Consider the following 25,053-nt stretch of genomic DNA (forward strand, 5'->3'; position numbering starts at 1 on the left):
CTGGCTTGCATAAGGCACATATGAATTGCCGAAGCTAGACTGGTGGGGGACCCATCTACTGCAATGTGGTGTCCAAGCCCCCCAACTCATGTGTAAAGCGGAACAAAATGTGCATCCCTTGGAATGTGGCTCTGTCCCTGTCATGGGACTGCTAGCAGCAGATGAAGATGGAGTGAAGGAGGAGGAGGAAGGGGCAAGACAGCATCATGGAGGCGGTGCACGGGAGGGACATGTCGTGCGGCAAACAATGATAGGACATAATAACCAAAACACAAGTCAGCAGAGGGTGGCATTACATGGGCACACAGGGCACTGGGTGTGTGTATACTTGTAGGCCATGCACTGTCAGACGTCATAATACACATGCTCAATGATGAATGTCCACACAGGTTAAACTTTGCAACTCCAATGGTGTATTGAAAATATAAATGGAGGAGTGTAAACATTACCTCCACCCCCCCACCCACCTCCCCCTCAACTCCACAAAAAACCCTCACCCCCACCCAACTCCCCCCAACTCCACAACAAACCCCCCCCCCACTCACCTCCCCCCAACCCCACAACAAACCCTCAGCCCCCACCCACCTCCCCCCCAACTCCACAACAGTAGTCACATGTAGTCCATTAAGGCCACATGTGGCAGCAATGCCGGTTAATCCATGCTCCCGGGGCCCAGGGGAGGCATGTCCCGGCGCCGCATAGAACGCAGAGTGCGTCGCGGTGGGCTTGCCGGGGTGGATCGACTGGATGAGGGCGTGTCCTCCTGCTGAGGCTGCTGATTGGTTTGCACAGCCTTAAGGGCATCTGCGATGCGTCCTAGGACGTCACGCAACCTGTTGGTGCTCTCTGTGACTGCCCGACGCATTTCCCTAAGTTCATCTAGCCACTCCACCCTGGCCTGGCGGTTGTCCTCCATCAACCCAGTGATGAGTGCAGTCAGCTGTGTTGCACGAAGTGCATCCATTGATGGTTGTTCATCCCTGGAGGGTATTGGGCCTACATGCCCTGGTATGGCCTCGACTGGTGAACTGGGGCCAGGATCGTCGTCTCCCTGTGTATCGGCACGTGCACTACGGCCAGGTGTTTCAAGCTCTCAAGAGTCACTGCACAACGCCAGGGGGACATTGCTGGGCTCCGGGGTGTGGACTGTGGTGTAGAACTCCTCCTCGGACGCCCCACAGATGGACAAGGGGCTGTCCACATTTTCCTGGGGGCCCGTAGCTGCCACCTCCCCAGCAATGCAAGACTCCTCCGACCTTGAGGTGGCCATTGTGGCAGGCGCCGATGCAGGGAGGGATTGGGGTGGTGCATCCTCCACTGACCATTGGGGAGCCGGGGTGGGTGTTTTTGTCCGGGCTGGTATGCGGCAGACCCTGCCTCTGCCTGTGGAGGTGGTTGGACTGCTCGTCTGGGGCTCCCCGCTCTCATTATCAGTGCCTGTGGGGGTAGAAGAGAGGGACGACATGAGTGATTGTTTGAGACGCTAATTACATTGATGGCTGCATTCACATGTCAGTCATTTGGGGTTTGTGGCCTTTTGGGCGTTGCAACAGCACTAGTACATATGCATGTGTATGGTATGTACGCAGGTGTCGGAGTAACTCATCCTGCCCTGGTAATGTGCAGTCTGGCTCGCACACTGCTGAACCTGCTGCACAGTGTGCATAATGGGATGTGCAAGTTAGTGCACTATGGTTGATGTGCGTTATGTACTTGCAATTGGCCCTTGATTGCGTGGCAGTTGGCTCTGCATTATTTGGATGGGGGGGTGCAGCATGACAAGGTGCCTTTCACGGCCCTTGGGGGAGTATACATCATGTAAATGCCATTGGCAGTGTTGACTTTGGGCACTCACCTCCATCGGCAGACGACGTAGCCCCGCACTCCCTATCGCCGACGCCCTCTATCGATTTGGTCCCGATCAATGACACGCATGTCTCCTCCCATGGCTCCAGTCTTATTGGGGAACTTGGACCCCCTCCGGTCTGCAGTGCCTGACTCCGGTTGGTGGAGACGAGGCTCCGCACCCACACCCGCAAATCATCCCACCGCTTGCGGCAGTCCTTCAGGGTGCGGGGGGTGGTGCCTACTGCGCTCACCCTTTGGGCGGTTTGTGCCCAGATGTTTTTTTTCTGGATTATTGCCTCTCGCCGCATGTTAGTGCTGAACAGGACGTCAGCGTGCTCCGCCAGGTTGTCCACCATGGCCTGCAACACTTCCGGGCTGAATCGCTTCTTGCGGAGCCGGTCCTCAGACTTCTTTGGGGCTTTAGGCATTGGTCCTGGATGTGTGGTCCTTTCCCAAACTTCAGATTGCTCCCAAGGGTGCTGCCTGATGAGGATGGCAATGGATTGTATTTTTAAAGATGGCCGCCGCGCTCATTCCCGTTCCTGTGCGATGACGAAATTTCTGGTTCCATTATTTTGCGGTGACCGTACTTTACGGCATCCGTAAATTACGGTCACCGTTATTTACAGACGTTGCTACTTCCGTGGCGGTGTGGTTAAGTACGTCTCGCAGCATGCCGGTAGGGGGTTTTAGGGGTCATTTAGCGGCATGCCGCTAGGTACTTTTCCGGCATGGCGAAAAGCTCGCGCCCGCAAGGTCGTAATGGGCCGCAATTAGTGGTCTGTCACCAGGTCGGTCTCGTACTTTCCGCCATGCCGGAAAGTACCTGTACTTACCTCCAAGCTCGGAATGAGGGCCTTGGTATTTTTACTCGGTCTCCTGCTTCACATGTATTTCGAGTCAGGGTGTCTCCAGACTCATCACAGCCAGCTCCTGTACAATTTTCTGAACAATTTTTTGAACAAGGCTTACCATTATGCATTGTTTTATCCAAGTGGATTTTTACTAAGTGGTGCCCACTCATTTTTCTCTTTTCCCATTTGGCATTTTTTTACCGTTATTTTGGTCCAACACCGATGGCAAATGTGTGTCCGTATTCCCTCCTCTTGTATTTTTCTGGCCTTTCGTGTTTTGGAAAGATGAATAGTCTGTTTCTTATTTGGATTCCTTTGCTGTCACTGTAAGGAACAGTGCTCCGGATAGCCAAGGTTCCAGAACACTGTTTGTTTAGGTTTGTTTGTTTAAGTTGTGCTTTATGTTTCACGTGTGTGCCTTGTTTGTGTTAAGCACTGTCATGATTGGTCTGACTTGTAACGGTGTGGGTGTTATTTCTGACCTTTAGTTATGGTATGAGATTTTAATTTGCTATTATTCTGGTGAATGATCTGGGAGAAGTATTGGTTGAAGCATTTAAAGGTAACTGGTGTAGGACCAGTTAATGTGCAGCAGGGAGGGCATTTGTAGATTAAAACGTGGACAGAGGCCAGTTAAGTGTTAGGAGTTTATTATTAAAAACGTGTATTAATGGTGTTGTTCTATTGGTAATGTTGTTCTGCTTTTGAACTAGGCATTGCAATATCTGAAGGAAATGTCATTTTCCACTGACCAACCCATTACTCTGAACCAGGGCGTGGAATATTTCTCGGGATATGTTTGTTGAAGTAGAAAACTAAAGGAAAACCGTGTCATGATTAACTGGTCATTGCAAAATACAAGATTTACCAAGAGGAAGTGTGATGTAGTTTTGAAAATAAATGAAAAACAAAACGCTGTATGTTTTGAAACACTCATCCTTCAAGAAAGTTCCCGTCTGTGTGCTGCCTGGTTCTACTGTCAGTGTTAGCGGCTAGGACAAACAAACAAATGCTGTGTTCAATAGTGATAAAGTGTTTCTCTGAGGGGTTGCGTTTTTGCTCTGATTTTAGGCTGATTTGCTGCTTGCTGTAAGAATGACGCATGTTTAAAGTATTGGATAAGATGGGTTTTGGGATTCAGTTCTGTTCTTTGATTAAACTGCTGTTTACCAGGCCTACAGCAGATGTTAAAACTAATGGTCAGAGATCGAAACCGTTTAAATTGGAACGTGGCACCAGACAAGGTTGCCCATTGTCACCTTTGTTATTTGTAATTAGTATTGAACCTTTGGCTATAAGGTTGTGAAATGAGGAGGGATTACAGGGCATTAATTGTTGGGGAATGCAGCAAAAAATGTGGTTATACGCGGACGACTTATTATTGGTCCTTAAGAACCTTGGAGAGTCAGTGCCGGTTCTTATGAACTTTCTCGAGTCCTTTCACCAGTGCTCTGGATACAAGATCAATTGGGCAAAATCGGAGGTTTTACCATTGGTTCCGCTGTGCGACAAACAATTTATTACCAGGTTGGGTTTTAAGTGGTGTGCTGATAAACTATTGTACTTGGGGGTTTGGATTTTGCCCAATGTTGTTGATTTTGTGAGTGTAAACATTACTATGGTGTGAACTAATTTCAAATTGGATTTGGAACAATGGTGTTTGTTGAACCTTTCCCTTTGGGGGAAGGTAAACGCTTTGAAGATGGTGTCGACTCCTAGAGTAAACTTTGTTCTGAGTATGATGCCAGTAGACATTGAGAAACATTTTTGGCGTGTGTTGGATAGACTCATGCAGGAATTTTTGTGGGATCGTACACCTCAGCGTCTGAAAATTGGCAAACTGCAATTACCTTTATTTAAAGGTGGGCTGGGGGTCCCTAATTTCAAGGCATACCATCTGGCTTTTATGTCTCGGTATATATTTGCCTTTTTCAAATCGGAGCATGATGATTGGGTGTGTGCAGAGTCTAGCCATGTAGGACCTTTGTTGCCTGGGGCTGTGTTGACCAGTAAGCCACGTCAGGCTAAGATGGTAGGCCCATTGACCAGGAGTTTGCGGAACTCTTGGGTGGCATTGTGTGAGTGTTTGGGTTTCAAGGCATTGAAAGATCCGAGTGCTTCCATTTGGCTGAATCCAAGTATTACACATGAGGGGAACATTTTGTTCTGGCATGATTGGTACCTGGCTGGGGTGCGGTGGATTGGTGATCTGTTCAATGGCTTGAATTGGATGACGGCTATGGAGATACAGTTGAAGTTTGACATTCCTACTTTTCGCCTGGCAGATTATCGGAAGATCAGGAGGGCGGTGGGGGTGGTGGATATGGAAAAGAAAATCAATACGAACATGCTGGGTTGGGAGCCTGGAGTGAGTGGATGTGGCCTGGTTAGTTATGTTTATCGGCTGGTTGTGTCAAACTATCAGGCTAATGAGGCTTTAAGATTGGATTGGAATCAGAGAAATCGAGAAGATTTTACGGAGGATGATTGGACGTGTATTTGTGAGAATGTGAAGCTGTGTTCTTTGACTCTTGCAGACAGGTTGTGTCAAATAAAGATTTTGAATAGGAGATACTGGACGCCTGAGAGAATGATGAAGAGGGGAATGAGTGACAGCTCGGAATGTTGGGCATGTTTACACGAAGTGGGCACCTTTGAGCATATGTTGTGGGAGTGCTCAAGGGTGAGAGGTCTGTGGTTTGAATTTGACCAGATCTGTGAAAGGATTCTTGAGGAGAAGGTTCATATGGATTTTAAGACCATAGTGCTGGGTAGTGGGGATTTGTTGGACAACCTGACTACTTCTCAGAAGAAATGGATCTTTCGTGGGGCAATGGTGGGGAAGAAGCTAATTTTGAGACATTGGAAAACGTCTACCCCTTTTACTATTGAGGAATGGATTGCTGAGATGCATTCTTTAGCAGATATGGAGAGAGTGCTGTATCGGAGAGAAAAGAAAGATGCATTATTTAATAAGATCTGGGGCAAATTTCTGTTACTGTATTAGATTTGTTTTATTGCTTGTATTGTGACTCCTGGGGGAGAGGGGTGTGTTTCTGAAGTATATAGTTAATGTTGATTTGCTGTGATTGCATGATGTTTGTATTTTGTTTGTGCTTTTGTTCATATGTTGTTATGATGTGATCTTTTTTTTAAAATAAATATTAAAAAAAAAAAAAAGAATGACGCAATGCTTGTTTTTGCTTTGGTCTGCCCCGTTTTCATGTCAAATAATGGTAGTACGGGGCCATAAGCTGCAAACAGCAAATTCCCGTGTTACCAGGGCATATGATGTTAGTGCCAGCCAAATGCCTAACCAATGCCTATCCAAAAGTCCAAGCTGTGCGCTTTGTCAATGTTTGTTTCAACTATCTGATATACCATTAACCTATATCCAAGGAGCAGTGGACTGCTTTCCCAAGATTGTGTACTACAGCAGTGGCATCCCACCACATTAGTAGGTCCAAAATATGAATAATATATTTTTACAAATGTCATAGGCCACAGCGTACCTCTGAACTGTGAGCCTGGAGAGTGTACATTTCATTGCATCCAGCATCTGCTTTTTACTCCTACATCTTCCATCATTTTTCTCTCTTACCCCCACATTTCTTTGCGTACTTTCCACTTTCTCTCCTGGTGGAAATTCAACCTGCGCATGTATAGTTTTAGCCTTATTTCTCCCATAGAGCTTCATTCTTATCCCATCCATAGGCCCCTCCTTTAACTTAGCTCTCGCACCTAACGATTATTCAATCAGGCTGAAACCGGCTGAAGGCACAGTTGGTTAAGAAAGGTTTAATTACACAAGTAGTGCATGTATAGCTCCAATTAAGTCACTAACTCTCAAAGACTACTTTGAAATAAAGCTGGAGCACAACGTTTGCTGTTACTGCTTGATAAAGCCAACTCAAACACATTCCAGGATGTGTTTTGGGCGAGGAGGGGCATGTGGTGGGCGGGAATGGTCCTAGGGATTAGCATGGCCATTGGCATTCAAGGTTGGGAAAATAAGCCAAGCAATGCCTACATCCTTAGTGTCCCTCATCATATCACATCTCCTACATAGCTGTTCTCCAGTTCAATAGTTTTGGCTTATGGGTAATAGCTAAAACTAGGGAACAGAAGATTGTCTTTATGTGCATCTATGGCTTGGAATAAGTTCCTTCTACAAAAAAGACTAAAACACACTTTTTAGTGTATTGTCACTACCCAGGCTGTTGACATCACTTGACCCGCCAATGGCTTTTTCAGTCCATGACCTCAGGCAACAAGACCAGAACACAGAGACAATTAGGTTTGTAAATGAGTTCAGAATGTACTACTCACTCCACTGATGCAGTACCCCAACATACAAGGGAGCTATGAGCAATAAGGCTTTCAAATCGTAGTCACTTCAGGAAGACCTTTTGTTTAAGGGGTCCCTCTGATGTAACACATTGGTGAAGTTATTTGCGAGAAATTGAAGGATGTTTACTGCTAATTGATATTGAACATGATAAATGCGCAGACGGTTGGCTGTGCTCTCATTAGACAACATGAGAACACTGAGCCAATAAATTTGGGTCCCTGAGGGCCAGATGGTCATTTCTATTATTAGTCTGTACTAGCTCAGTCGTATGCTTTTGCCTCCATGTGGTGGTCCAGGGGTCTGGTGTTCCTCAGTTCTGTTGCTGCAGAGGGCGGGTGGCCTGTGATACTGCAGTTCTGTAAAACGTCTCAGCCCTATCATAAGGAGCCATGAGCCAATCCGTGTCCCTTGAGAAATAAGGGGGGCAATGAATGTCTTATCGCTCTCAAGCAGTGATCCGTGTTGTGGCTTGTAGGGCCTTATCTGTTTTTCAGCCGCTGCTAAGGGAGATCAGAATAACCACGCAAACAAGTGTGACTTGGAGTGCAATGTGGCATTTGGTTCAGTCTGTGTAGGTTCTAGGATCAGCCAGTTCAAATTTGCTTCTAGAAAAACAGTGCCATCGTTCAGGAACGTTAATCGGTTACTTTTAAGGTATAGCAAAACAAAAGAGAGGTGATGGATGGGAGGTTTAGAATTAATCTTAACCTCTGGCATCGCTCTGGGCAACCCTCCAGACCATCGATTTTTCGCCTGTCATCGACATTACAAAAGGGAAAAGACCCTATGCAAATCAGGCTTGGTCCCACCCCAAAAGGGCCAGTCCAGCCTAAAGTGCTAGATCGTATCCCTTCTGCACGAGACCACAAGCATATCCTGGCATATTTTGGCATCATTGGCTGCCATCCGTGGGGAATAGCCTGGGTCTCTAGCCCAAGAATGCTTGGGACTCACGTGGGGGCATACCTGTACCACTCAGGGTGACTTAAGCAAAACCAAAAGGTGATGGCTGGAAGGTTTTGAATCAATCAGAACCAGGGGCACAGCTTCGGGCAACCTTCTGAACCATTGTTCTTCACCTGCCGAACCATTACAGAAAGGGGACTTTATGCAAACCAGGCTTGGTCCCACCTCAAAAGAGGAAGTCCAACCCGAACTGCTTGGTCACATCCCTTCTAGTCAAGACCACTGCTTGGTCACATCCCTTCTAGGCAAGACCACACGCATCCCCAGACATGTTTCAGCATCATCGGGCGTTCATCAATGAGGGATAGCTTCTGTCTCTATGCCCAGCAAACACAGAACCCACGTCTGGCATTCACGTCCCACTTGCAGTGACTATAGCAAAACAGAAGAGATGATGGATGGAAAGTTTAGAATTAGTCTTAACTGCTGGCATCACTCCAGACAACCCTTCAGACCATGGCTCTTCACCTGCCAAGCCAACAAGGGAAAGACCTGTGCCCATGGTTATAATAGATTGCACAGGAGAACAAGCAATTCAGCCATAATGATAGTGAATTTAAATCATGCCCGTTTGTGGAACATTGAGTTATAACCAGAGAGGTGTCCTATGCAAAGGATTTCAGCACTGAGGACGGAAGGACTCTGGATAATGGCAAATTCAGGATTCTACTGCTCCTGGAGCTGCTTGAAGTTCCAGAGCTGATGGGGAGGAAACAACGCTAGTATTGTTCTAAAGGTCCCTCTAGGCTGAGTGATGGACATTTATTTTACAAGACTTTCAAACAAACTGAATGGTGGCTATGCCACTGAAAAAGAGTACAGACATCTATTCAAAGATAGACACCAATTTCTTATACTGAGATGAGTAGATCGTGGGAATGTTTTAGCTTTTCAACACAAGCTTATGCCATCCAAAATATTATTTTAGCATTTAAAGGACTTTTATTGTAAGATTATGTTTTCAAACATTCTACTCAATTCAATTTTATTTTAACTTTCTTGACACCATAATATTAATCATCAGACAAGAAATTCAGACGCACACTAGGAAATTGGGAGTAAAAAGTAATCCAGTTATTGACTGGTAGTGTGATGCCACTGCCAGGGCTTGCCAGGGCTTTAAGTGGGCTGCCCCAATGAAAGCCATTTATTTTGAATTGTCCGGTGCTGGGGATTCGTCACATCACACACTGCTATTTTGGAGATGATGGATGTCATTTATTTCATTCAATAGACTGTTTGACACATAAAGACCATAACATGCTAACAAAAGAAATTGAGCACCTGTGTAATGAGTGCAATGTGCAATGTGACACTGATTTGTCACCGCCAAGACTCTGGTTTGAATCACCTGTATGGGACAATAAGAAAAAAAATAGCAATCTGACAGTGAGAAAAGACACTTTTTTTAATTGTCCCATGCCGTGGACACTTCACACCACGCCCATAATTTAAGCCACACCACCTCTTTAACGGCCCACCCCCTCGATTTCGTACCCCACTTAAAGCACTGGCCACCGATTATGTGGCTAAGGAAGACTATGTCTCAGACTAGTCTGGGGTCTGGCAGGACAAGCTTGCCCATTTTAGGTTTCATTCTGATGAGTCTACTATCATCGTGACTAAGGGGCGCACGCAACAGTTCACCCACAAGTTTGCGAACCTGAGCATTACACACGGCTGTGATCCCGCTCTGCACAAAAAGGAGGACCATCAGAAATTAACTGCATGAATTCAGTAAAAGGCATGGGAACATGGGCCTGCTTAGGTTTTTGTGCCTTTCGCTGACTTCCATTTGCTCCCCTCCACAACCTGGTCAGAATGTCTCTCAAACTCACCAAATTGTAAGAAGCTCACTGCTTCCCGCTAAAACTGATTTCTTATCTATTTTATGTTCTTTTGTGACCAAAAGAGCATTGTTTCTCCCGTCTATCTATCTATCTATCTATCTATCTATCTATCTATCTATCTATCTATCTATCTATCTATCTATCTATCTATCTATCTATATTCAGTAAAAAACTTTGTTAAAGGGACGTTATGGTTAAGTTGCGCTACTAAAAACCTATGAAATTCAGGCCAGCAATGGCACAACCACAAGAACTACACCAACAACACCAGGCCCCCCCACTGAGGAGATACAGGGGGAGAAGGAGGGGGAGACAGGCCCAGCATGCAGCACTAGTGCCGTCTCCGTCACCACCCCAGCAGCCCCCATTCCCACGCAGCAGGTCCGGTCCCTCAGGGAAACCCCTGAGCAGATAAACAACCCCATACCAGCTTGAATGTGACACCATCACCACCATAGTTGGGCCGAGAAATTACCAGATAAGCGAGCAGCAAACAAATACACACCGCTCTCCCGGCACAACTGAAGGTGGTGCCTGTGCCCCACACCCATGCCACAGGCACCTACCAGCACACAGTGGGGCCCATGCATGGCATGTCACAACCGTCCATTACACGGATGCACAACCAAGTGCTGGATCACCTCCTCAAGCACAGAAGGGGCTACAAATCCCTAACATGGACCACCCAGGAGATAAATGACACAAATGTTGGCCCCCATGCATTGGCAGGCATGCCAAATGACATGGGTGCCCCTGACATCACCCACGTGGATTAGGTGGACCTGCATGGCATGCAGGTGGCGGATCGCAACCGCAAGCAATACCACTCCCGCAACGTACAGTTGGAATTCAACGCAAGCAAGAACATCACACATGGGTGGGTATGACATCCAGGAACAACTCATGACTCAATGGCCAGCTGAACTCCACGCAACCGTGCCGCATGGGGCGACATGCAGGATGACGTGCCTGGCTGCTTGGTGAGTCGTCTGACTGTGTCATGCCAGTGCATTGGTGCCATGAGGTGGGTGCCTGCATAAACAAACTGGGTCGAAATGATGAAGCCAGTGCTCGATGTTCACCCCACCAAACACTGTGCCACAGATCCAGTGTAATGGCACATGAGTACAGATTCCCACATCGATGGAGTAAGGCACACACCAAACACAACATTACCAACATCTGTCAAGGCATATGCAGAATGTGGCTGCCTCCAGCATGTCACCACACCGGAGAGTCATCCCTGTGAGTGGATTGAACTGAGGGCAGCAGGGATACCACACCACATCACCGGTTTGGCACACCCATAGGAGTGGTGGAATTCACCATAGTTTGGATCAGAGCAGTATGATGAATATGAGCCACTGACTAAAGCCAACACACCCAACTACGGATTCACACAGTACACAGCACTTCATGGATCTAACATCAAGACTGCTGCATGCATCAACGAAGCACGTACCACGAGATGTGCGTGCCATTGCTCATGGATCATCGCTTAGACGCGCCCCCCTACAGCATTCCATTGCACTGGACACATATTGTGGCCATGAATGGGCTAAATGCATCCATGGACATTTGCGTATGGGCATCAATGACCTGCTGCCATGTCAGACAAGTTCAGTTCTCCAACATGACAGTCCAAACACTTAACTTAATTGGCTAGACATGCAGGTGTTGGTGGATTTCCCTTGACACCATGGTACGGGACCCCTGTCAGAAACCCACAGAACAGGCCCAGCGAGCCCTAAAATACTGGCCATACCCGTGCATGCGTGGAGATGAAGCAGTCGCCTGGCTTGCATAAGGCACATATGAGTTGCCGAAGCTGGACTGGTGGGGGACCCATCTACAGCAATGTGGTGTCCAAGCCCCCCATGTCATGTGTAAAGCTGAACAAAATGTGCATCCCTTGGAATGTGGCTCTGTCCCCTGTCATGGGACTGCTAGCAGCAGATGAATATGGAGTGAAGGAGGAGGAGGAAGGGGCAAGACAGCATCATGGAGGCGGTGCACGGGAGGGACATGTCGTGTGGCAAACAATGATTGGACATAATAACCAAAACCAAAGTCAGCAGAGGGTGGCATTACATGGGCACACAGGGCACTGGGTGTGTGTATACTTGTAGACCATGCACTGTCAGACGTCATAATACACATGCTCAATGATGAATGTCCACACAGGTTAAACTTTGCAACTCCAATGGTGTATTGAAAATATAAATGGATGAGTGTAAACATTCCCTCCACCCCCCACCCACCTCCCACTCAACTGCACAACAAACCCTCACCCCCGATCCACCTCCCCCCAACTCCACAACAAACCCTCACCCCCACCCACCTCCCCCCTACTCCACAACAAACCCTCACCCCCCACCCACCACCCCCCAACTCCACAACAAACCCTCACCCCCACCCCCCTCCCCCCAACTCCACAACAGTAGTCCCATGTAGTCCATTAAGGCCACATGTGGTATTAATGCCGGTTAATCCATGCTCCCGGGGCCCAGGGGAGGCATGTCCCGGCGCCGCATAGAACGCAGAGTGCGTCGCGGTGGGCTTGCCGGGGTGGATCGACTGGATGAGGGCGTGTCCTCCTGCTGAGGCTGCTGATTGGTATGCGCAGCCTTAAGGGCATCTGCGATGCGTCCTAGGACGTCACACAACCTGTTGGTGCTCTCTGTGACTGCCCGACGCATTTCCCTAAGTTCATCTAGCCACTCCACCCTGGCCTGGCGGTTGTCCTCCATCAACCCAGTGATGAGTGCAGTCAGCTGTGTTGCACGAAGTGCATCCATTGATGGTTGTTCATCCCTGGAGGGTATTGGGCCTACATGCCCTGGTATGGCCTCGACTGTGGAACTGGGGCCAGGATTGTCGTCTCCCTGTGTATCGGCACGTGCCCTACAACCAGGTGTTTCAAGCTCCCCAGAGTCACTGCACGACGCCAGGGGGACATTGCTGGGCTCCAGGGTGTGGATTGTGGGGTAGAACTCCTCCTCAGACGCCCCAGAGATGGACATGCGGCTGTCCACATTTTCCTGGGAGCCCGTAGCTGCCACCTCCCCAGCAATGCAAGACTCCTCCGACCTTGGGGTGGCCATTGTGGCAGGCGCCGATGCAGGGAGGGATTGGGGTGGTGCATCCTCCACTGACCTTTGGGGAGCCGGGGTGGGTGTTTTTGTCCGGGCTGGTATGCGGCGGACCCTGCCTCTGCCCGTGGAGGTGGTTGGACGACTCGTCTGGGGCTCCCCGCTCTCATGCTCAGTGCCTGTGGGGGTAGAAGAGAGGGACGACATGAGTGATTGTTTGAGACGCTAATTACATTGATGGCTGCATTCACATTTCAGTCATTTGGGGTTTGTGGCCTTTTGGGCGTTGCAACAGCACTAGTACATATGCATGTGTATGGTATGTACGCAGGTGTCGGAGTAACTCATCCTGCCCTGGTAATGTGCAGTCTGGTTTGCACACTGCTGAACCTGCTGCACATTGTGCATAATGGGATGTGCAAGTTAGTGCACTATGGTTGATGTGCGTTATGTACTTGCACTTGGCCCTTGATTGCGTGGCAGTTGGCTCTGCATTATTTGAATGGGGTGGGGGGCAGCATGACAAGGTGCCTTTGACGGCCCTTGGGGGAGTATACATCATGTAAATGCCATTGGCAGTGTTGACTTTGGGCACTCACCTCCATCGGCAGACGACGTAGCCCCGCACTCCATATCGCCGACGCCCTCTATCGATTTGGACCCGATCAATGACGCGCATGTCTCCTCCCATGGCTCCAGTCTCATTGGGGAACTTGGACCCCCTCCGGTCTGCAGTGCCTGACTCTGGTTGGTGGAGAGGAGGCTCCGCACCCACACCCGCAAGTCATCCCACCGCTTGCGGCGGTCCTTCGGGGTGTGGGGGGTGGTGCCTACTGTGCTCACCCTTTGGGCGGTTTGTGCCCAGATGTTTTTTTTTCTGGATTATTGCCTCTCGCCGCATGTTGGTGCTGAACACGACGTCAGCGTGCTCCGCCAGGTTGTCCACCATGGCCTGCAACTCTTCCGGGCTAATCGCTTCTTGCGAGCCGGTCCTCAGACTTCTTTGGGGCTTTAGGCATTGGTCCTGGATGTGTGGTCCTTTCCCAAACTTCAGATTGCTCCCAAGGGTGCTGCCTGATGAGGATGGCAATGGATTGTATTTTTAAAGATGGCCGCCGCGCTCCTTCCCGTTCCTGTGCGATGACGAAATTTCCGGTTCCATTATTTTGCGGTGACCGTACTTTACGGCATCCATAAATTACGGTCACCGTTATTTACAGACGTTGCTGCTTCCGTGGCGGTGTGGTAAAGTACGTCTCGCAGCATGCCGGTAGGGGGTTTTACGGGTCATTTAGCGGCATGCCGCTAGGTACTTTTCCGGCAAGGTCGCAATGGGCCGCAATTAGCGGTCTGTCACCAGGTCGGTCTCGTACTTTCCGCCATGCCGGAAAGTACCTGTACTTACCTCCAAGCTCGGAATGAGGGCCTTGGTATTTTTACTCGGTCTCCTGCTTCACATGTATTTCGATATATCATAAACGGGGGGTGTGTCGCTGTGTTCTGGGTTTTGGACAGAGATGGGGGTCCTATAATTCCTAAGACTCCCCTGGTCCACCCTATGTCAAAGCAGTAAATGCTGCAATAGTTTGTGGTAGAACTGATCCTCTTAACCCAACATGTAAGGTATCAATGGGAGCAGATGTATGCAAAAAATATATATTTTTAATGTCTGAGAAATGAGGAAATAATCAACAAACATAACAAATTAAAAATTGAGAACACAACAAATAACATAAGTCTCAAAACACATGTAACAATCTCGTGTGATAAAGCAATCACCTGAGCTTAATCTGTTGTATAATCACAGAGAAAGATATGTATTAGTCATAGCGGTGGTGTCCTGAAGTCAATAGTAATTCAGAAGAAGAAAGAAAAGGAGAAGGGATGGAGGAAAAGGGAAGGCATGAATGTGGGTTTGCAGCAAATAGTTGGACAGGGATGCATCTGCCCGTCCAAACATAATCACAAGATGAAATCCAAATAGTTTCTATAGTGCAACGCTGCTGGGGTCAAGAATTGAGTCCACAATGTTCCCAATATCCTAGGGAAGGAGGGGTCTGGAATGATGAATGCAAACCAGTGCGGGTCCTGGTACTGATTTCCAGGTGAAATGTCTTTTATCCAAGGTTTGCATGTATTTCGAGTCAGGGTGTCTCCAGCTCCTGTACAATTTTTTGAAACATTTTTTGAACAAGGCTTACCATTACAATTGTGCATTATTTTATCCAAGTGGATTTTTACTAAGTGGTGCCCACTCATTTTTCTCTTTTCCCATTTAGCATTTTTTTACCGTTATTTTGGTCCAACACTGATGGCAAATGTGTGTCCGTATTCCCTCCTCTTGTATTTTTCTGGCCTTTAGTGTTTTGGAAAGATGAATAGTCTGTCTCTTATTTGGATTCCTTTGCTGTCACTGTAAGGAACAGTGCTCCGGATAGCCAAGGTTCCAGAACACTGTTTGTTTAGGTTTGTTTGTTTAGGTTGTGCTTTATGTTTCACGTGTGTGCCTTGTTTGTGTTAAACACTGTCATGTCTGGTCTGACTTATAACAGTGTGGGTGTTATTTCTGACCTTTAGTTATGGTATGAGATTTTAATTTGCTATTATTCTGGTGAATGATCTGGGAGAAGTATGGGTTGAAGCATTTAAAGGTAACTGGTGCAGGACCAGTTAATGTGCAGCAGGGAGGGCATTTGTAGATTAAAACATGGACAGAGGACAGTTAAGTGTTAGGAGTTTCTTATTAAAAACGTGTATTAATGGTGTTGTTCTATTGGTAACGTTGTTCTGCTTTGAACTAGGCATTGCAATATCTGAAGGAAATGTCATTTTCCACTGACCAACCCACTACTCTGAACCAGAGCGTTGAATATTTCTCGGGATATGTTTGTTGAAGTAGAAAACTAAAGGAAAACTGTGTCATGATTAACTGGTAATTACAAAATACAAGATTTACCAAGAGGAAGTGTGATGTAGTTTTGAAAATAAATGAAAAACAAAACGCTGTATGTTTTGAAACACTCATCCTTCAAGAAAGTTCCCGTCTGTGTGCTGCCTTGCTCTACTGTCAGTGTTAGCGGTTAGGACAAACAAACAAATGCTGTGTTCAATAGTGAGAAAGTGTTTCTCTGAGGGGTTGCGTTTTTGCTCTGATTTTAGGCTGATTTGCTGTTTGCTGTAAGAATGACGCATGTTTAAAGTATTGGATAAGATGGGTTTTGGGATTCAGTTCTGTTCTTTGATGAAACTGCTGTACACCAGGCCTAGAGCAGATGTTAAAACTAATGGTCAGAGATCGAAACCGTTTGAATTGGAACGTGGCACGAGACAAGGTTGCCCATTGTCACCTTTGTTATTTGTAATTAGTATTGAACCTTTGACTATAAGGTTGAGAAATGAGGAGGGATTACAGGGCATTAATTGTTGGGGAATGCAGCAAAAAATGTGGTTACACGCGGACGACTTATTATTGGTCCTTAAGAACCTTGGAGAGTCAGTGCCGGGTCTTATGAACTTTCTCGAGTCCTTTCACCAGTGCTCTAGATACAAGATCCATTGGGCAAAATCGGAGGTTTTACCATTGGTTCCGCTGTGTGACAAACAATTTATTACCAGGTTGGGTTTTAAGTGGTGTGCTGATAAACTATTGTACTTGGGGGTTTGGATTTTGCCCAATGTTGCTGATTTTGTGAGTGTAAATATGACTATGGTGTGCACTTATTTCAAATTGGATTTGGAACAATGGTGTTTGTTGAACCTTTCCCTTTGGGGGAAGGTAAACGCTTTGAAGATGGTGTCGACTCCTAGAGTAAACTTTGTTCTGAGTATGATCCCAGTAGACATTGAGAAACATTTTTGGCGTGAGTTGGATAGACTCATGCAGGAATTTTTGTGGGATCGTAAACCTCAGCGTCTGAAAATTGGCAAACTGCATTTACCTTTATCTAAAGGTGGGCTGGGGTTCCCTAATTTCAAGGCATACCATCTGGCTTTTATGTCTCGGTATATATTTGCCTTTTTCAATTCGGAGCATGATGATTGGGTGTGTGCAGAGTCTAGCCATGTAGGACCTTTGTTGCCTGGGGCTGTGTTGACCAGTAAGCCACGTCAGGCTAAGATGGTAGGCCCACTGACCAGGAGTTTGCGGAACTCTTGGGTGGCATTGTGTGAGTGTTTGGGTTTCAAGGCATTGAAAGATCCGAGTGCTTCCATTTGGCTGAATCCAAGTATTACACATGAGGGGAACATTTTGTTCTGGCATGATTGGTACCTGGCTGGGGTGTGGTGGATTGGTGATCTGTTCAATGGCTTGAATTGGATGACGGCTAGGGAGATACAGTTGAAGTTTGACATTCCTACTTTTCGCCTGGCAGATTATCGGAAGATCAGGAGGGCGGTGGGGGTGGTGGATATGGAAAAGAAAATCAATACGAACATGCTGGGTTGGGAGCCTGGAGTGAGTGGATGTGGCCTGGTTAGTTATGTTTATAGGCTGGTTGTGTCGAACTATCAGGCTAATGAGGCTTTAAGATTGGATTGGAATCGGAGAATTGGGGATGATTTTACGGAGGATGATTGGATGTGTATTTGTGAGAATGTGAAGCTGTGTTCTTTGAGTCTTGCAGACAGGTCGTGTCAAATAAAGATTTTGAATAGGACATACTGGACGCCTGAGAGAATGATGAAGAGGGGAACGAGTGACAGCTTGAAATGTTGGGCATGTTTACACAAAATGGGCACCTTTGAGCATATGTTGTGGGAGTGCTCAAGGGTGAGAGGTCTGTGGTTTGAATTTGACCAGATCTGTGAAAGGATTCTTGAGGAGAAGGTTCATATGGATTTTAAGACCATAGTGCTGGGTAGTGGGGATTTGTTGGACGACCTGACTACTTCTCAGAAGAAATGGATCTTTCGTGGGGCAATGGTGGGGAAGAAGCTAATTTTGAGACATTGGAAAACGTCTACCCCTGTTACTATTGAGGAATGGATTGCTGAGATGCATTCTTTAGCAGATATGGAGAGAGTGCTGTATCAGAGAGAAAAAAAAGATGCATTATTTAATAAGATCTGGGGCAAATTTCTGTTACTGTATTAGATTTGTTTTATTGCTTGTATTGTGACTCCTGGGGGAGAGGGGTGTGTTTCTGATGTATATAGTTAATGTTGATTTGCTGTGATTGCATGATGTTTGTATTTTGTTTGTGTTTTTGTTCATATGTTGTTATGATGTGATCTTTTTTTAAAATAAATATTTAAAAACAACAAAAAAAAGAATGACGCAATGCTTGTTTTTGCATTGGGCTCCCCCGTTTTCATGTCAAATAATTGTAGTACGGGCCCATAAGCTGCAAACAGCAAATTCCTGTGTTACCAGGGCATGTGATGTTAGTGCCAGCCAAATGCCTAACCAATGCCTATCCAAAAGTCCAAGCTGTGAGCTTTGTCAATGTTTGTTTCAATTATCTGATATACCATTAACCTATATCCAAGGAGCAGTGGACTGCTTTACCAAGATCATGTACTACAGCAGTAGCATCCCACCACATTAGTAGGTCCATGATATGAATAATATATTTTTAAAAATGTCATAGGCCACAGCGTATCTCTGAACTGTGAGCCTGGAGAGTGTACATTTCATTGCATCCAGCATCTGCTTTTTACTCCTACATCTTCCATCTTTTTTCTCTTTTACCCCCACATTTCTTTGCATACTTTCCACTTTCTCTCCTGGTGGAAATTCAACCTAAGCATGTATAGTTTTAGCCTTATTTCTCCCATAGAGCTTCATTCTTATCCCATCCATAGGCTCCTCCTTTAACTTAGCTCTCACACCTAACGTTTATTCAATCAGGCTGAAACCGGCTGAAGGCACAGTTGGTTAAGAAATGTTTAATTACACAAGTAGTGCATGTATAGCTCCAATTAAGTCGCTAACCCCCAAAGACTGCTTTGAAATAAAGCTGGAGCACAACGTTTGCTGTAACTGCTTGATAAAGCCAGCTCAAACACATTCCAGGATGTGTTTTGGGCGAGGAGGGGCATGTGGTGGGCGGGAATGGTCCTAGGGATTAGCATGGCCATGGGCATTCAAGGTTGGGAAATAAGCCAAACAATGCCTACAGCCTTAGTGTCCCTCATCATATCACATCTCCTACATAGCTGTTCTCCAGTTCAATAGTTTTGGCTTATAGGTAATAGCTAAAACTAGAGAACAGAAGATTGTCTTTATGTGCATCTATGGCTTGGAATAAGTTCCTTCTACAAAAAGGACTAAAAAACACTTTTTAGTGTATTGTCACTACCCAGGCTGTTGACATCACTTGACCCGCCAATGGCTTTTTCAGTCCATGACCTCAGGCAACAAGACCAGAACACATAGACAATTAGGTTTGTAAATGAGTTCAGAATGTACTACCCACTCCACTGATGCAGTACCCCAACATACAAGAGAGTTATGAGCAATAAGGCTTTCAAATCGTAGTCACTTCAGGAAGACCTTTTGTTTAAGGGGTCCCTCTGATGTAACACATTGGTGAAGTTATTTGGGAGAAATTGAAGGATGTTTACTGCTAATTGATATTGAACATGATAAATGCGCAGACGGTTGGCTGTGCTCTCATTAGACAACATGAGAACACTGAGCCAATAAATTTGGGTCCCTGAGGGCCAGATGGTCATTTCTATTATTAGTCTGTAATCGCTCAGTCGTATGCTTTTGCCTCCATGTGGTGGTCCAGGAGTCTGGTGTTCCTCAGTTCTGTTGCTGCAGAGGGCGGGTGGCCTGTGATACTGCAGTTCTGTAAAACGTCTCAGCCCTATCATAAGGAGCCATGAGCCAATCCGTGTCCCTTGAGAAATAAGGGGGGCAATGAATGTCTTATCGCTCTCAAGCAGTGATCCGTGTTGTGGCTGGTAGGGCCTTATCTGTTTTTCAGCCGCTGCTAAGGGAGATCAGAATCACCACGCAAACAAGTGTGACTTGGAGTGCAATGTGGCATTTGGTTCAGTCTGTGTAGGTTCTAGGATCAGCCAGTTCAAATTTGCTTCTAGAAAAAGAGCGCCATCGTTCAGGAACGTTAATCGGTTACTTTTAAGGTATAGCAAAACAAAAGAGAGGTGATGGATGGGAGGTTTAGAATTAATCTTAACCTCTGGCATCGCTCTGGGCAACCCTCCAGACCATCGATTTTTCGCCTGCCATCGACATTACAAAAGGGAAAAGACCCTATGCAAATCAGGCTTGGTCCCACCCCAAAAGGGCCAGTCCAGCCTAAAGTGCTAGATCGTATCCCTTCTGCCCGAGACCACAAGCATATCCTGGCATATTTTGGCATCATTGGCTGTCATCCGTGGGGAATAGCCTGGGTCTCTAGCCCAAGAATGCTTGGGACTCACGTGGGGGCATACCTGTACCACTCAGGGTGACTTAAGCAAAACCAAAAGGTGATGGCTGGAAGGTTTTGAATCAAACAGAACCAGGGGCACAGCTTCGGGCAACCTTCTGAACCATTGTTCTTCACCTGCCGAACCATTACAGAAAGGGGACTTTATGCAAATCAGGCTTGGTCCCACCTCAAAAGAGGAAGTCCAACCCGAACTGCTTGGTCACATCCCTTCTAGTCAAGACCACTGCTTGGTCACATCCCTTCTAGACAAGACCACACGCATCCCCAGACATGTTTCAGCATCATCGGGCGTTCATCAATGAGGGATAGCTTCTGTCTCTATGCCCAGCAAACACAGAACCCACGTCTGGGCATGCACGTCCCACTTGCAGTGACTATAGCAAAACAAAAGAGATGATGGATGGAAAGTTTAGAATTAGTCTTAACTGCTGGCATCACTCCAGACAACCCTTCAAACCATGGCTCTTCACCTGCCAAGCCAACAAGGGAAAGACCTGTGCCCATGGTTATAATAGATTGCACAGGAGAACAAGCATTTCAGCCATAATGATAGTGAATTTAAATCATGCCCGTTTGTGGAACATTGAGTTATAAACAGAGAGGTGTCCTATGAAAAGGACTTCAGCACTGAGGACGGAAGGACTCTGGATAATGGCAAATTCAGGATTCTACTGCTCCTGGAGCTGCTTGAAGTTCCAGAGCTGATGGGGAGGAAACAACGCTAGTATTGTTCTAAAGGTCCCTCTAGGCTGAGTGATGGACATTTATTTTACAAGACTTTCAAACAAACTGAATGGTGGCTATGCCACTGAAAAAGAGTACAGACATCTATTCAAAGATAGACACCAATTTCTTATACTGAGATGAGTAGATCGTGGGAATGTTTTAGCTTTTCAACACAAGCTTATGCCATCCAAAATATTATTTTAGCATTTAAAGGACTTTTATTGTAAGATTATGTTTTCAAACATTCTACTCAATTCAATTTTATTTTAACTTTCTTGACACCATAATATTAATCATCAGACAAGAAATTCAGAAACACACTAGGAAATTGGGAGTAAAAAGTAATCCAGTTATTGACTGGGAGTGTGATACCACTGCCAGGGCTTGTCAAGGCTTTAAGTGGGCTGCCCCAATGAAAGCCATTCATTTTGAATTGTCCGGTGCTGGGGATTCGTCACATCACACAATACTATTTTGGAGATGATGGATGTCATTTATTTCATTCAATAGACTGCTTGACACATAAAGACCATAACATGCTAACAAAAGAAATTGAGCACCTGTGTAATAAGTGCAATGTGCAATGTGACACTGATTTGTCACCGCCAGGACTCTGGTTTGAATCCCCAATATGGGACAATAAGAAAAAAATAGCAATCTGACAGTGAGAAAAGACACTTTTTTTAATTGTCCCATGCCGTGGACACTTCACACCACGCCCATCATTTAGGCCACACCACCACTTTAACGGCCCACCCCCTCGATTTCGTACCCCACTTAAAGCACTGGCCACCGATTATGTGGCTAAGGAAGAGTCTAATGTCTCAGACTAGGCTGGGGTCTGGCAGGACAAGCTTGCCCATTTTAGGTTTCATTCTGATGAGTCTACTATCATCGTGACTAAGGGGCGTACGCAACAGTTCACCCACAAGTTTGCAAACCTGAGCATTACACACGGCTGGGATACCGCTCTGCACAAAAAGGAGGACCATCAGGAATTAACTGCATGAATTCAGTAAAAGGCATGGGAACATGGGCCTGCTTAGGTTTTTGTGCCTTTCGCTGACTTCCATTTGCTCCCCTCCACAACCTGGTCAGAATGTCTCTCAAACTCACCAAATTGTAAGAAGCTCACTGCTTCCCGCTAAAACTGATTTCTTATCTATTTTATGTTCTTTTGTGACCAAAAGAGCATTGTTTCTCCCGTATATATATATATGTAAGTAAGTTGTGCTACTAAAAACCTATGAAATTCAGTGAAAAAACTTTTTTAAAGGGACATTATGGTTCCAAGTAAAACCGAAAACCCCCTGAAATTCGCCAGTTATGGTAAGCTAAGCAACCACAACTCGCGCCACCACCGTGCACTGCTAGGACTAACACCCATAACATCAACAATGACATCACAAATGTCACTGATGACATCACTGATGACATCGCATGTGCATTTACTTTTCATGAAATGTCTGTACAAGGGATTCTTATTACAATGCTGAGAAAAAAGTGTCAAAGATCGTTGGAATACATATCAAGAGCTAATTAGTGCATTAAGCAATGCATTGATATAAATAGCATTCTTTTATGAAGTTCTATCCAGTATACTAAAGTACTCATGCAGAAACATAGGCATTGTGTGCAGCATACATGATGAAGGTATAATATTCATAATGTTGATTTGTTGAATAATGAAATGATAACTATTTTATTATTAGAGTTTTGTGTAATGTGAAATATGTAATAAGTAGCTAATATAACCCACATATAACATAATTGCATTATTACAGACAAAACACAAAAACACAATAACACATACAAATGTGGGTATATACAGGGAAAGTGAAGTAAGCAAAAAAGCAGAAGTAGTAGCAAAAACAATTCATAACCCAACTGATTATCTTTTTTGCAAATAAATGATTGCTCTGTTTCAAAGCTGCTATTTACCCTATGTACATGTATCACATGATGTTACTGGACCCTAAGGAAAGTAGTCTGAGTATAATGTATACAAATATGAGCATATACAGGGAAAATGCAGTAATAAAAAAAACAACAGAACTATCAGAAAGTGCTGAACTCTACTGATTATCTCTACTGATTATCTTCATGCACAGAAGGATTGCTGTTTTTGAAGCTTGTGTCTTCCCATATGCATATGTTTCATATGATATGACTTGACCCTAAGGGAATTACTATAAGAACATACTTGAAGGATAAGTCTACAAATATAGTATGTTTATAATTTTTAGTTCCTGACTGTTACTGAAGAAAACCATGTGGCCTACATATGTCAGTAAAGGAAAAAAAGGGAGACAGACATGTGATATCATCAGTGATGTCATCAATGACATTTGTGATGTCACCTTTGATGTCGTGGGTGTTAGTTTTAGAAGTGCACGGTGGTGGCGCGAGTTATGGTTGCTTAGCTTACCATAACTGGCGAATTTCAGGGGGTTTTCGGTTTTACTTGGAACCATAACGTCCCTTTAACAAAGTTTTTTCACTGAATGTCATAGGTTTTTAGCAGCGCAACTTAACCATAACGTCCCTTTAACAAAGATTTTCACTGAATTTCATAGGTTTTTAGTAGCGCAATTTAACCATAACTGAACCCCCTCTACTGAATTTGATGTCTGCGAACTCTTTTAATGTCCGCGGATCAACAGCACCACTACCCAAAAAGTCTGGGGGGTATGTTTAATTGTTATATCATAACATATGAACATTTTACACATTCACAAACCAGCACACATACACATTATATGTAGTAATAAATAAGAATTGTAACCCATATATATAACACACTAACCATTCATTTAAATACAATATTTTCGAAAATGGAATGTACCAAAAGAAGAAAGATAGGCTTCCAACATGATTACCTCACAGCAGAAACTCCACAACTAAAAGCAACAGCAGATCTACAGACCAGTCAGAACACACCTTACCTGAAATAGTAAGTGTACTGCATTTTACTCATATATTTGTAAACTTTCTGTATTAGATACAAAAAAAATGATATTATGTTTTTTTTTTTCTCACAGAAGTCTAGTGCTCTGCAGTGGCTAGAGGAGCATTCCCCACGTGAGGAAATGTTAGAAGATAGTGAATCTAATGGTAGACACTTTACTAAATAAACCAGTTAATTAATATTATTTTATATACATTTACCATATATATTTTTTTTTGTACAGACCATACAAAAATTGAAAATACTAAAGAAAAAGCTGTATTGGATAAGACTCTTCAGCACATAGAAGAAAAAATGGACCTACTCTTGGCAAATGTTGATAATTTAAAAAACTTTGTGGAGGATCACTTCAAACAAACAACTACATACCATTGTCCCACATGTACCTGTCCCCCCTCACCATATCCCAGTCAATTATCCCCAAACCCTCTCCATGAACCAAAACATTTTGATGAGACTTCCATCCCTTCTTCACCTCATATAAATCCTATTGAAACCCTGAATTCTCCTGTTTTTGTTTCAGTTTCTGCCTCACCTTCTCTGTCATACATTTAACATACATGTAAAATAAAGTAAAATTATTATATTGTGTCCTAATTCATTTCTTGTTTTTTTAAAAAAAAAGCAGTTGAGGTGTCCGCGGACAGCGTGGGTGTCCGGAATGTCCGTAAAGAAACGAAAATGGAGGTGTCCTAAGAACACTATACTTGTACGTACTGTTCGCTAGCAAGTTGAAACTGTTCTAAGAACACACGTGGTGTCCCGAGATGTTCGTCAATGGACGAAATGTGGGTGTCCTGAGGACGCTGTCCGTATTGTTCGCTGGCAAGATGAAAGTGTTCTTAGAACACATTATGTGCCCTGGGATGTTCGTAAATAAACAAAATGGGGGTGTCCTGAGGATGCTATGCCTGTCCGTATTGTTCGCAGGCAAGTTGAAACTGTTCTAAGAACAAAGGCTGTGTCCTAAAATGTTCGTAAAGAAACAAAAT

The 25,053-nt window shown here is 45.2% G+C and overlaps 2 protein-coding genes across 2 annotated transcripts in view; one reads left to right on the top strand and one right to left on the bottom strand.

Annotated features, from left to right (window-relative positions):
* Positions 1-25,053, top strand: part of GPR141 (G protein-coupled receptor 141) — a 299,560-nt gene that overhangs the window by 18,534 nt on the left and 255,973 nt on the right. The gene's annotated exons all lie outside the window — the stretch shown is intronic.
* LOC138480590 (myb-related transcription factor, partner of profilin-like) lies at positions 1,094-2,276 on the bottom strand. Its single transcript, XM_069612303.1, has 2 exons — positions 1,856-2,276; positions 1,094-1,437 (listed from the first exon to the last, which is right to left on the bottom strand). The coding sequence occupies exons 1-2, from the start codon at positions 2,274-2,276 to the stop codon at positions 1,094-1,096; spliced, it is 765 nt and encodes a 254-aa protein (XP_069468404.1).

The sequence above is a fragment of the Ambystoma mexicanum genome, chromosome 5p (assembly GCF_040938575.1).
Source record: "Ambystoma mexicanum isolate Mex_15411 chromosome 5p, UKY_AmexF1_1, whole genome shotgun sequence".
Classification (NCBI taxonomy): Eukaryota; Metazoa; Chordata; class Amphibia; order Caudata; family Ambystomatidae; genus Ambystoma; species Ambystoma mexicanum.

What these genes read in the sequence shown, in the direction of transcription:
- LOC138480590 (XM_069612303.1), bottom strand. Translation starts at nt 2,276, where the DNA reads ATGCCTAAAGCCCCAAAGAAGTCTGAGGACCGGCTCCGCAAGAAGCGA. An exon ending in TACGTCGTCTGCCGATGGAG is followed by an intron (nt 1,438 to 1,855) that starts GTGAGTGCCCAA and finishes CTACCCCCACAG; the next exon opens with GCACTGATAATGAGAGCGGG.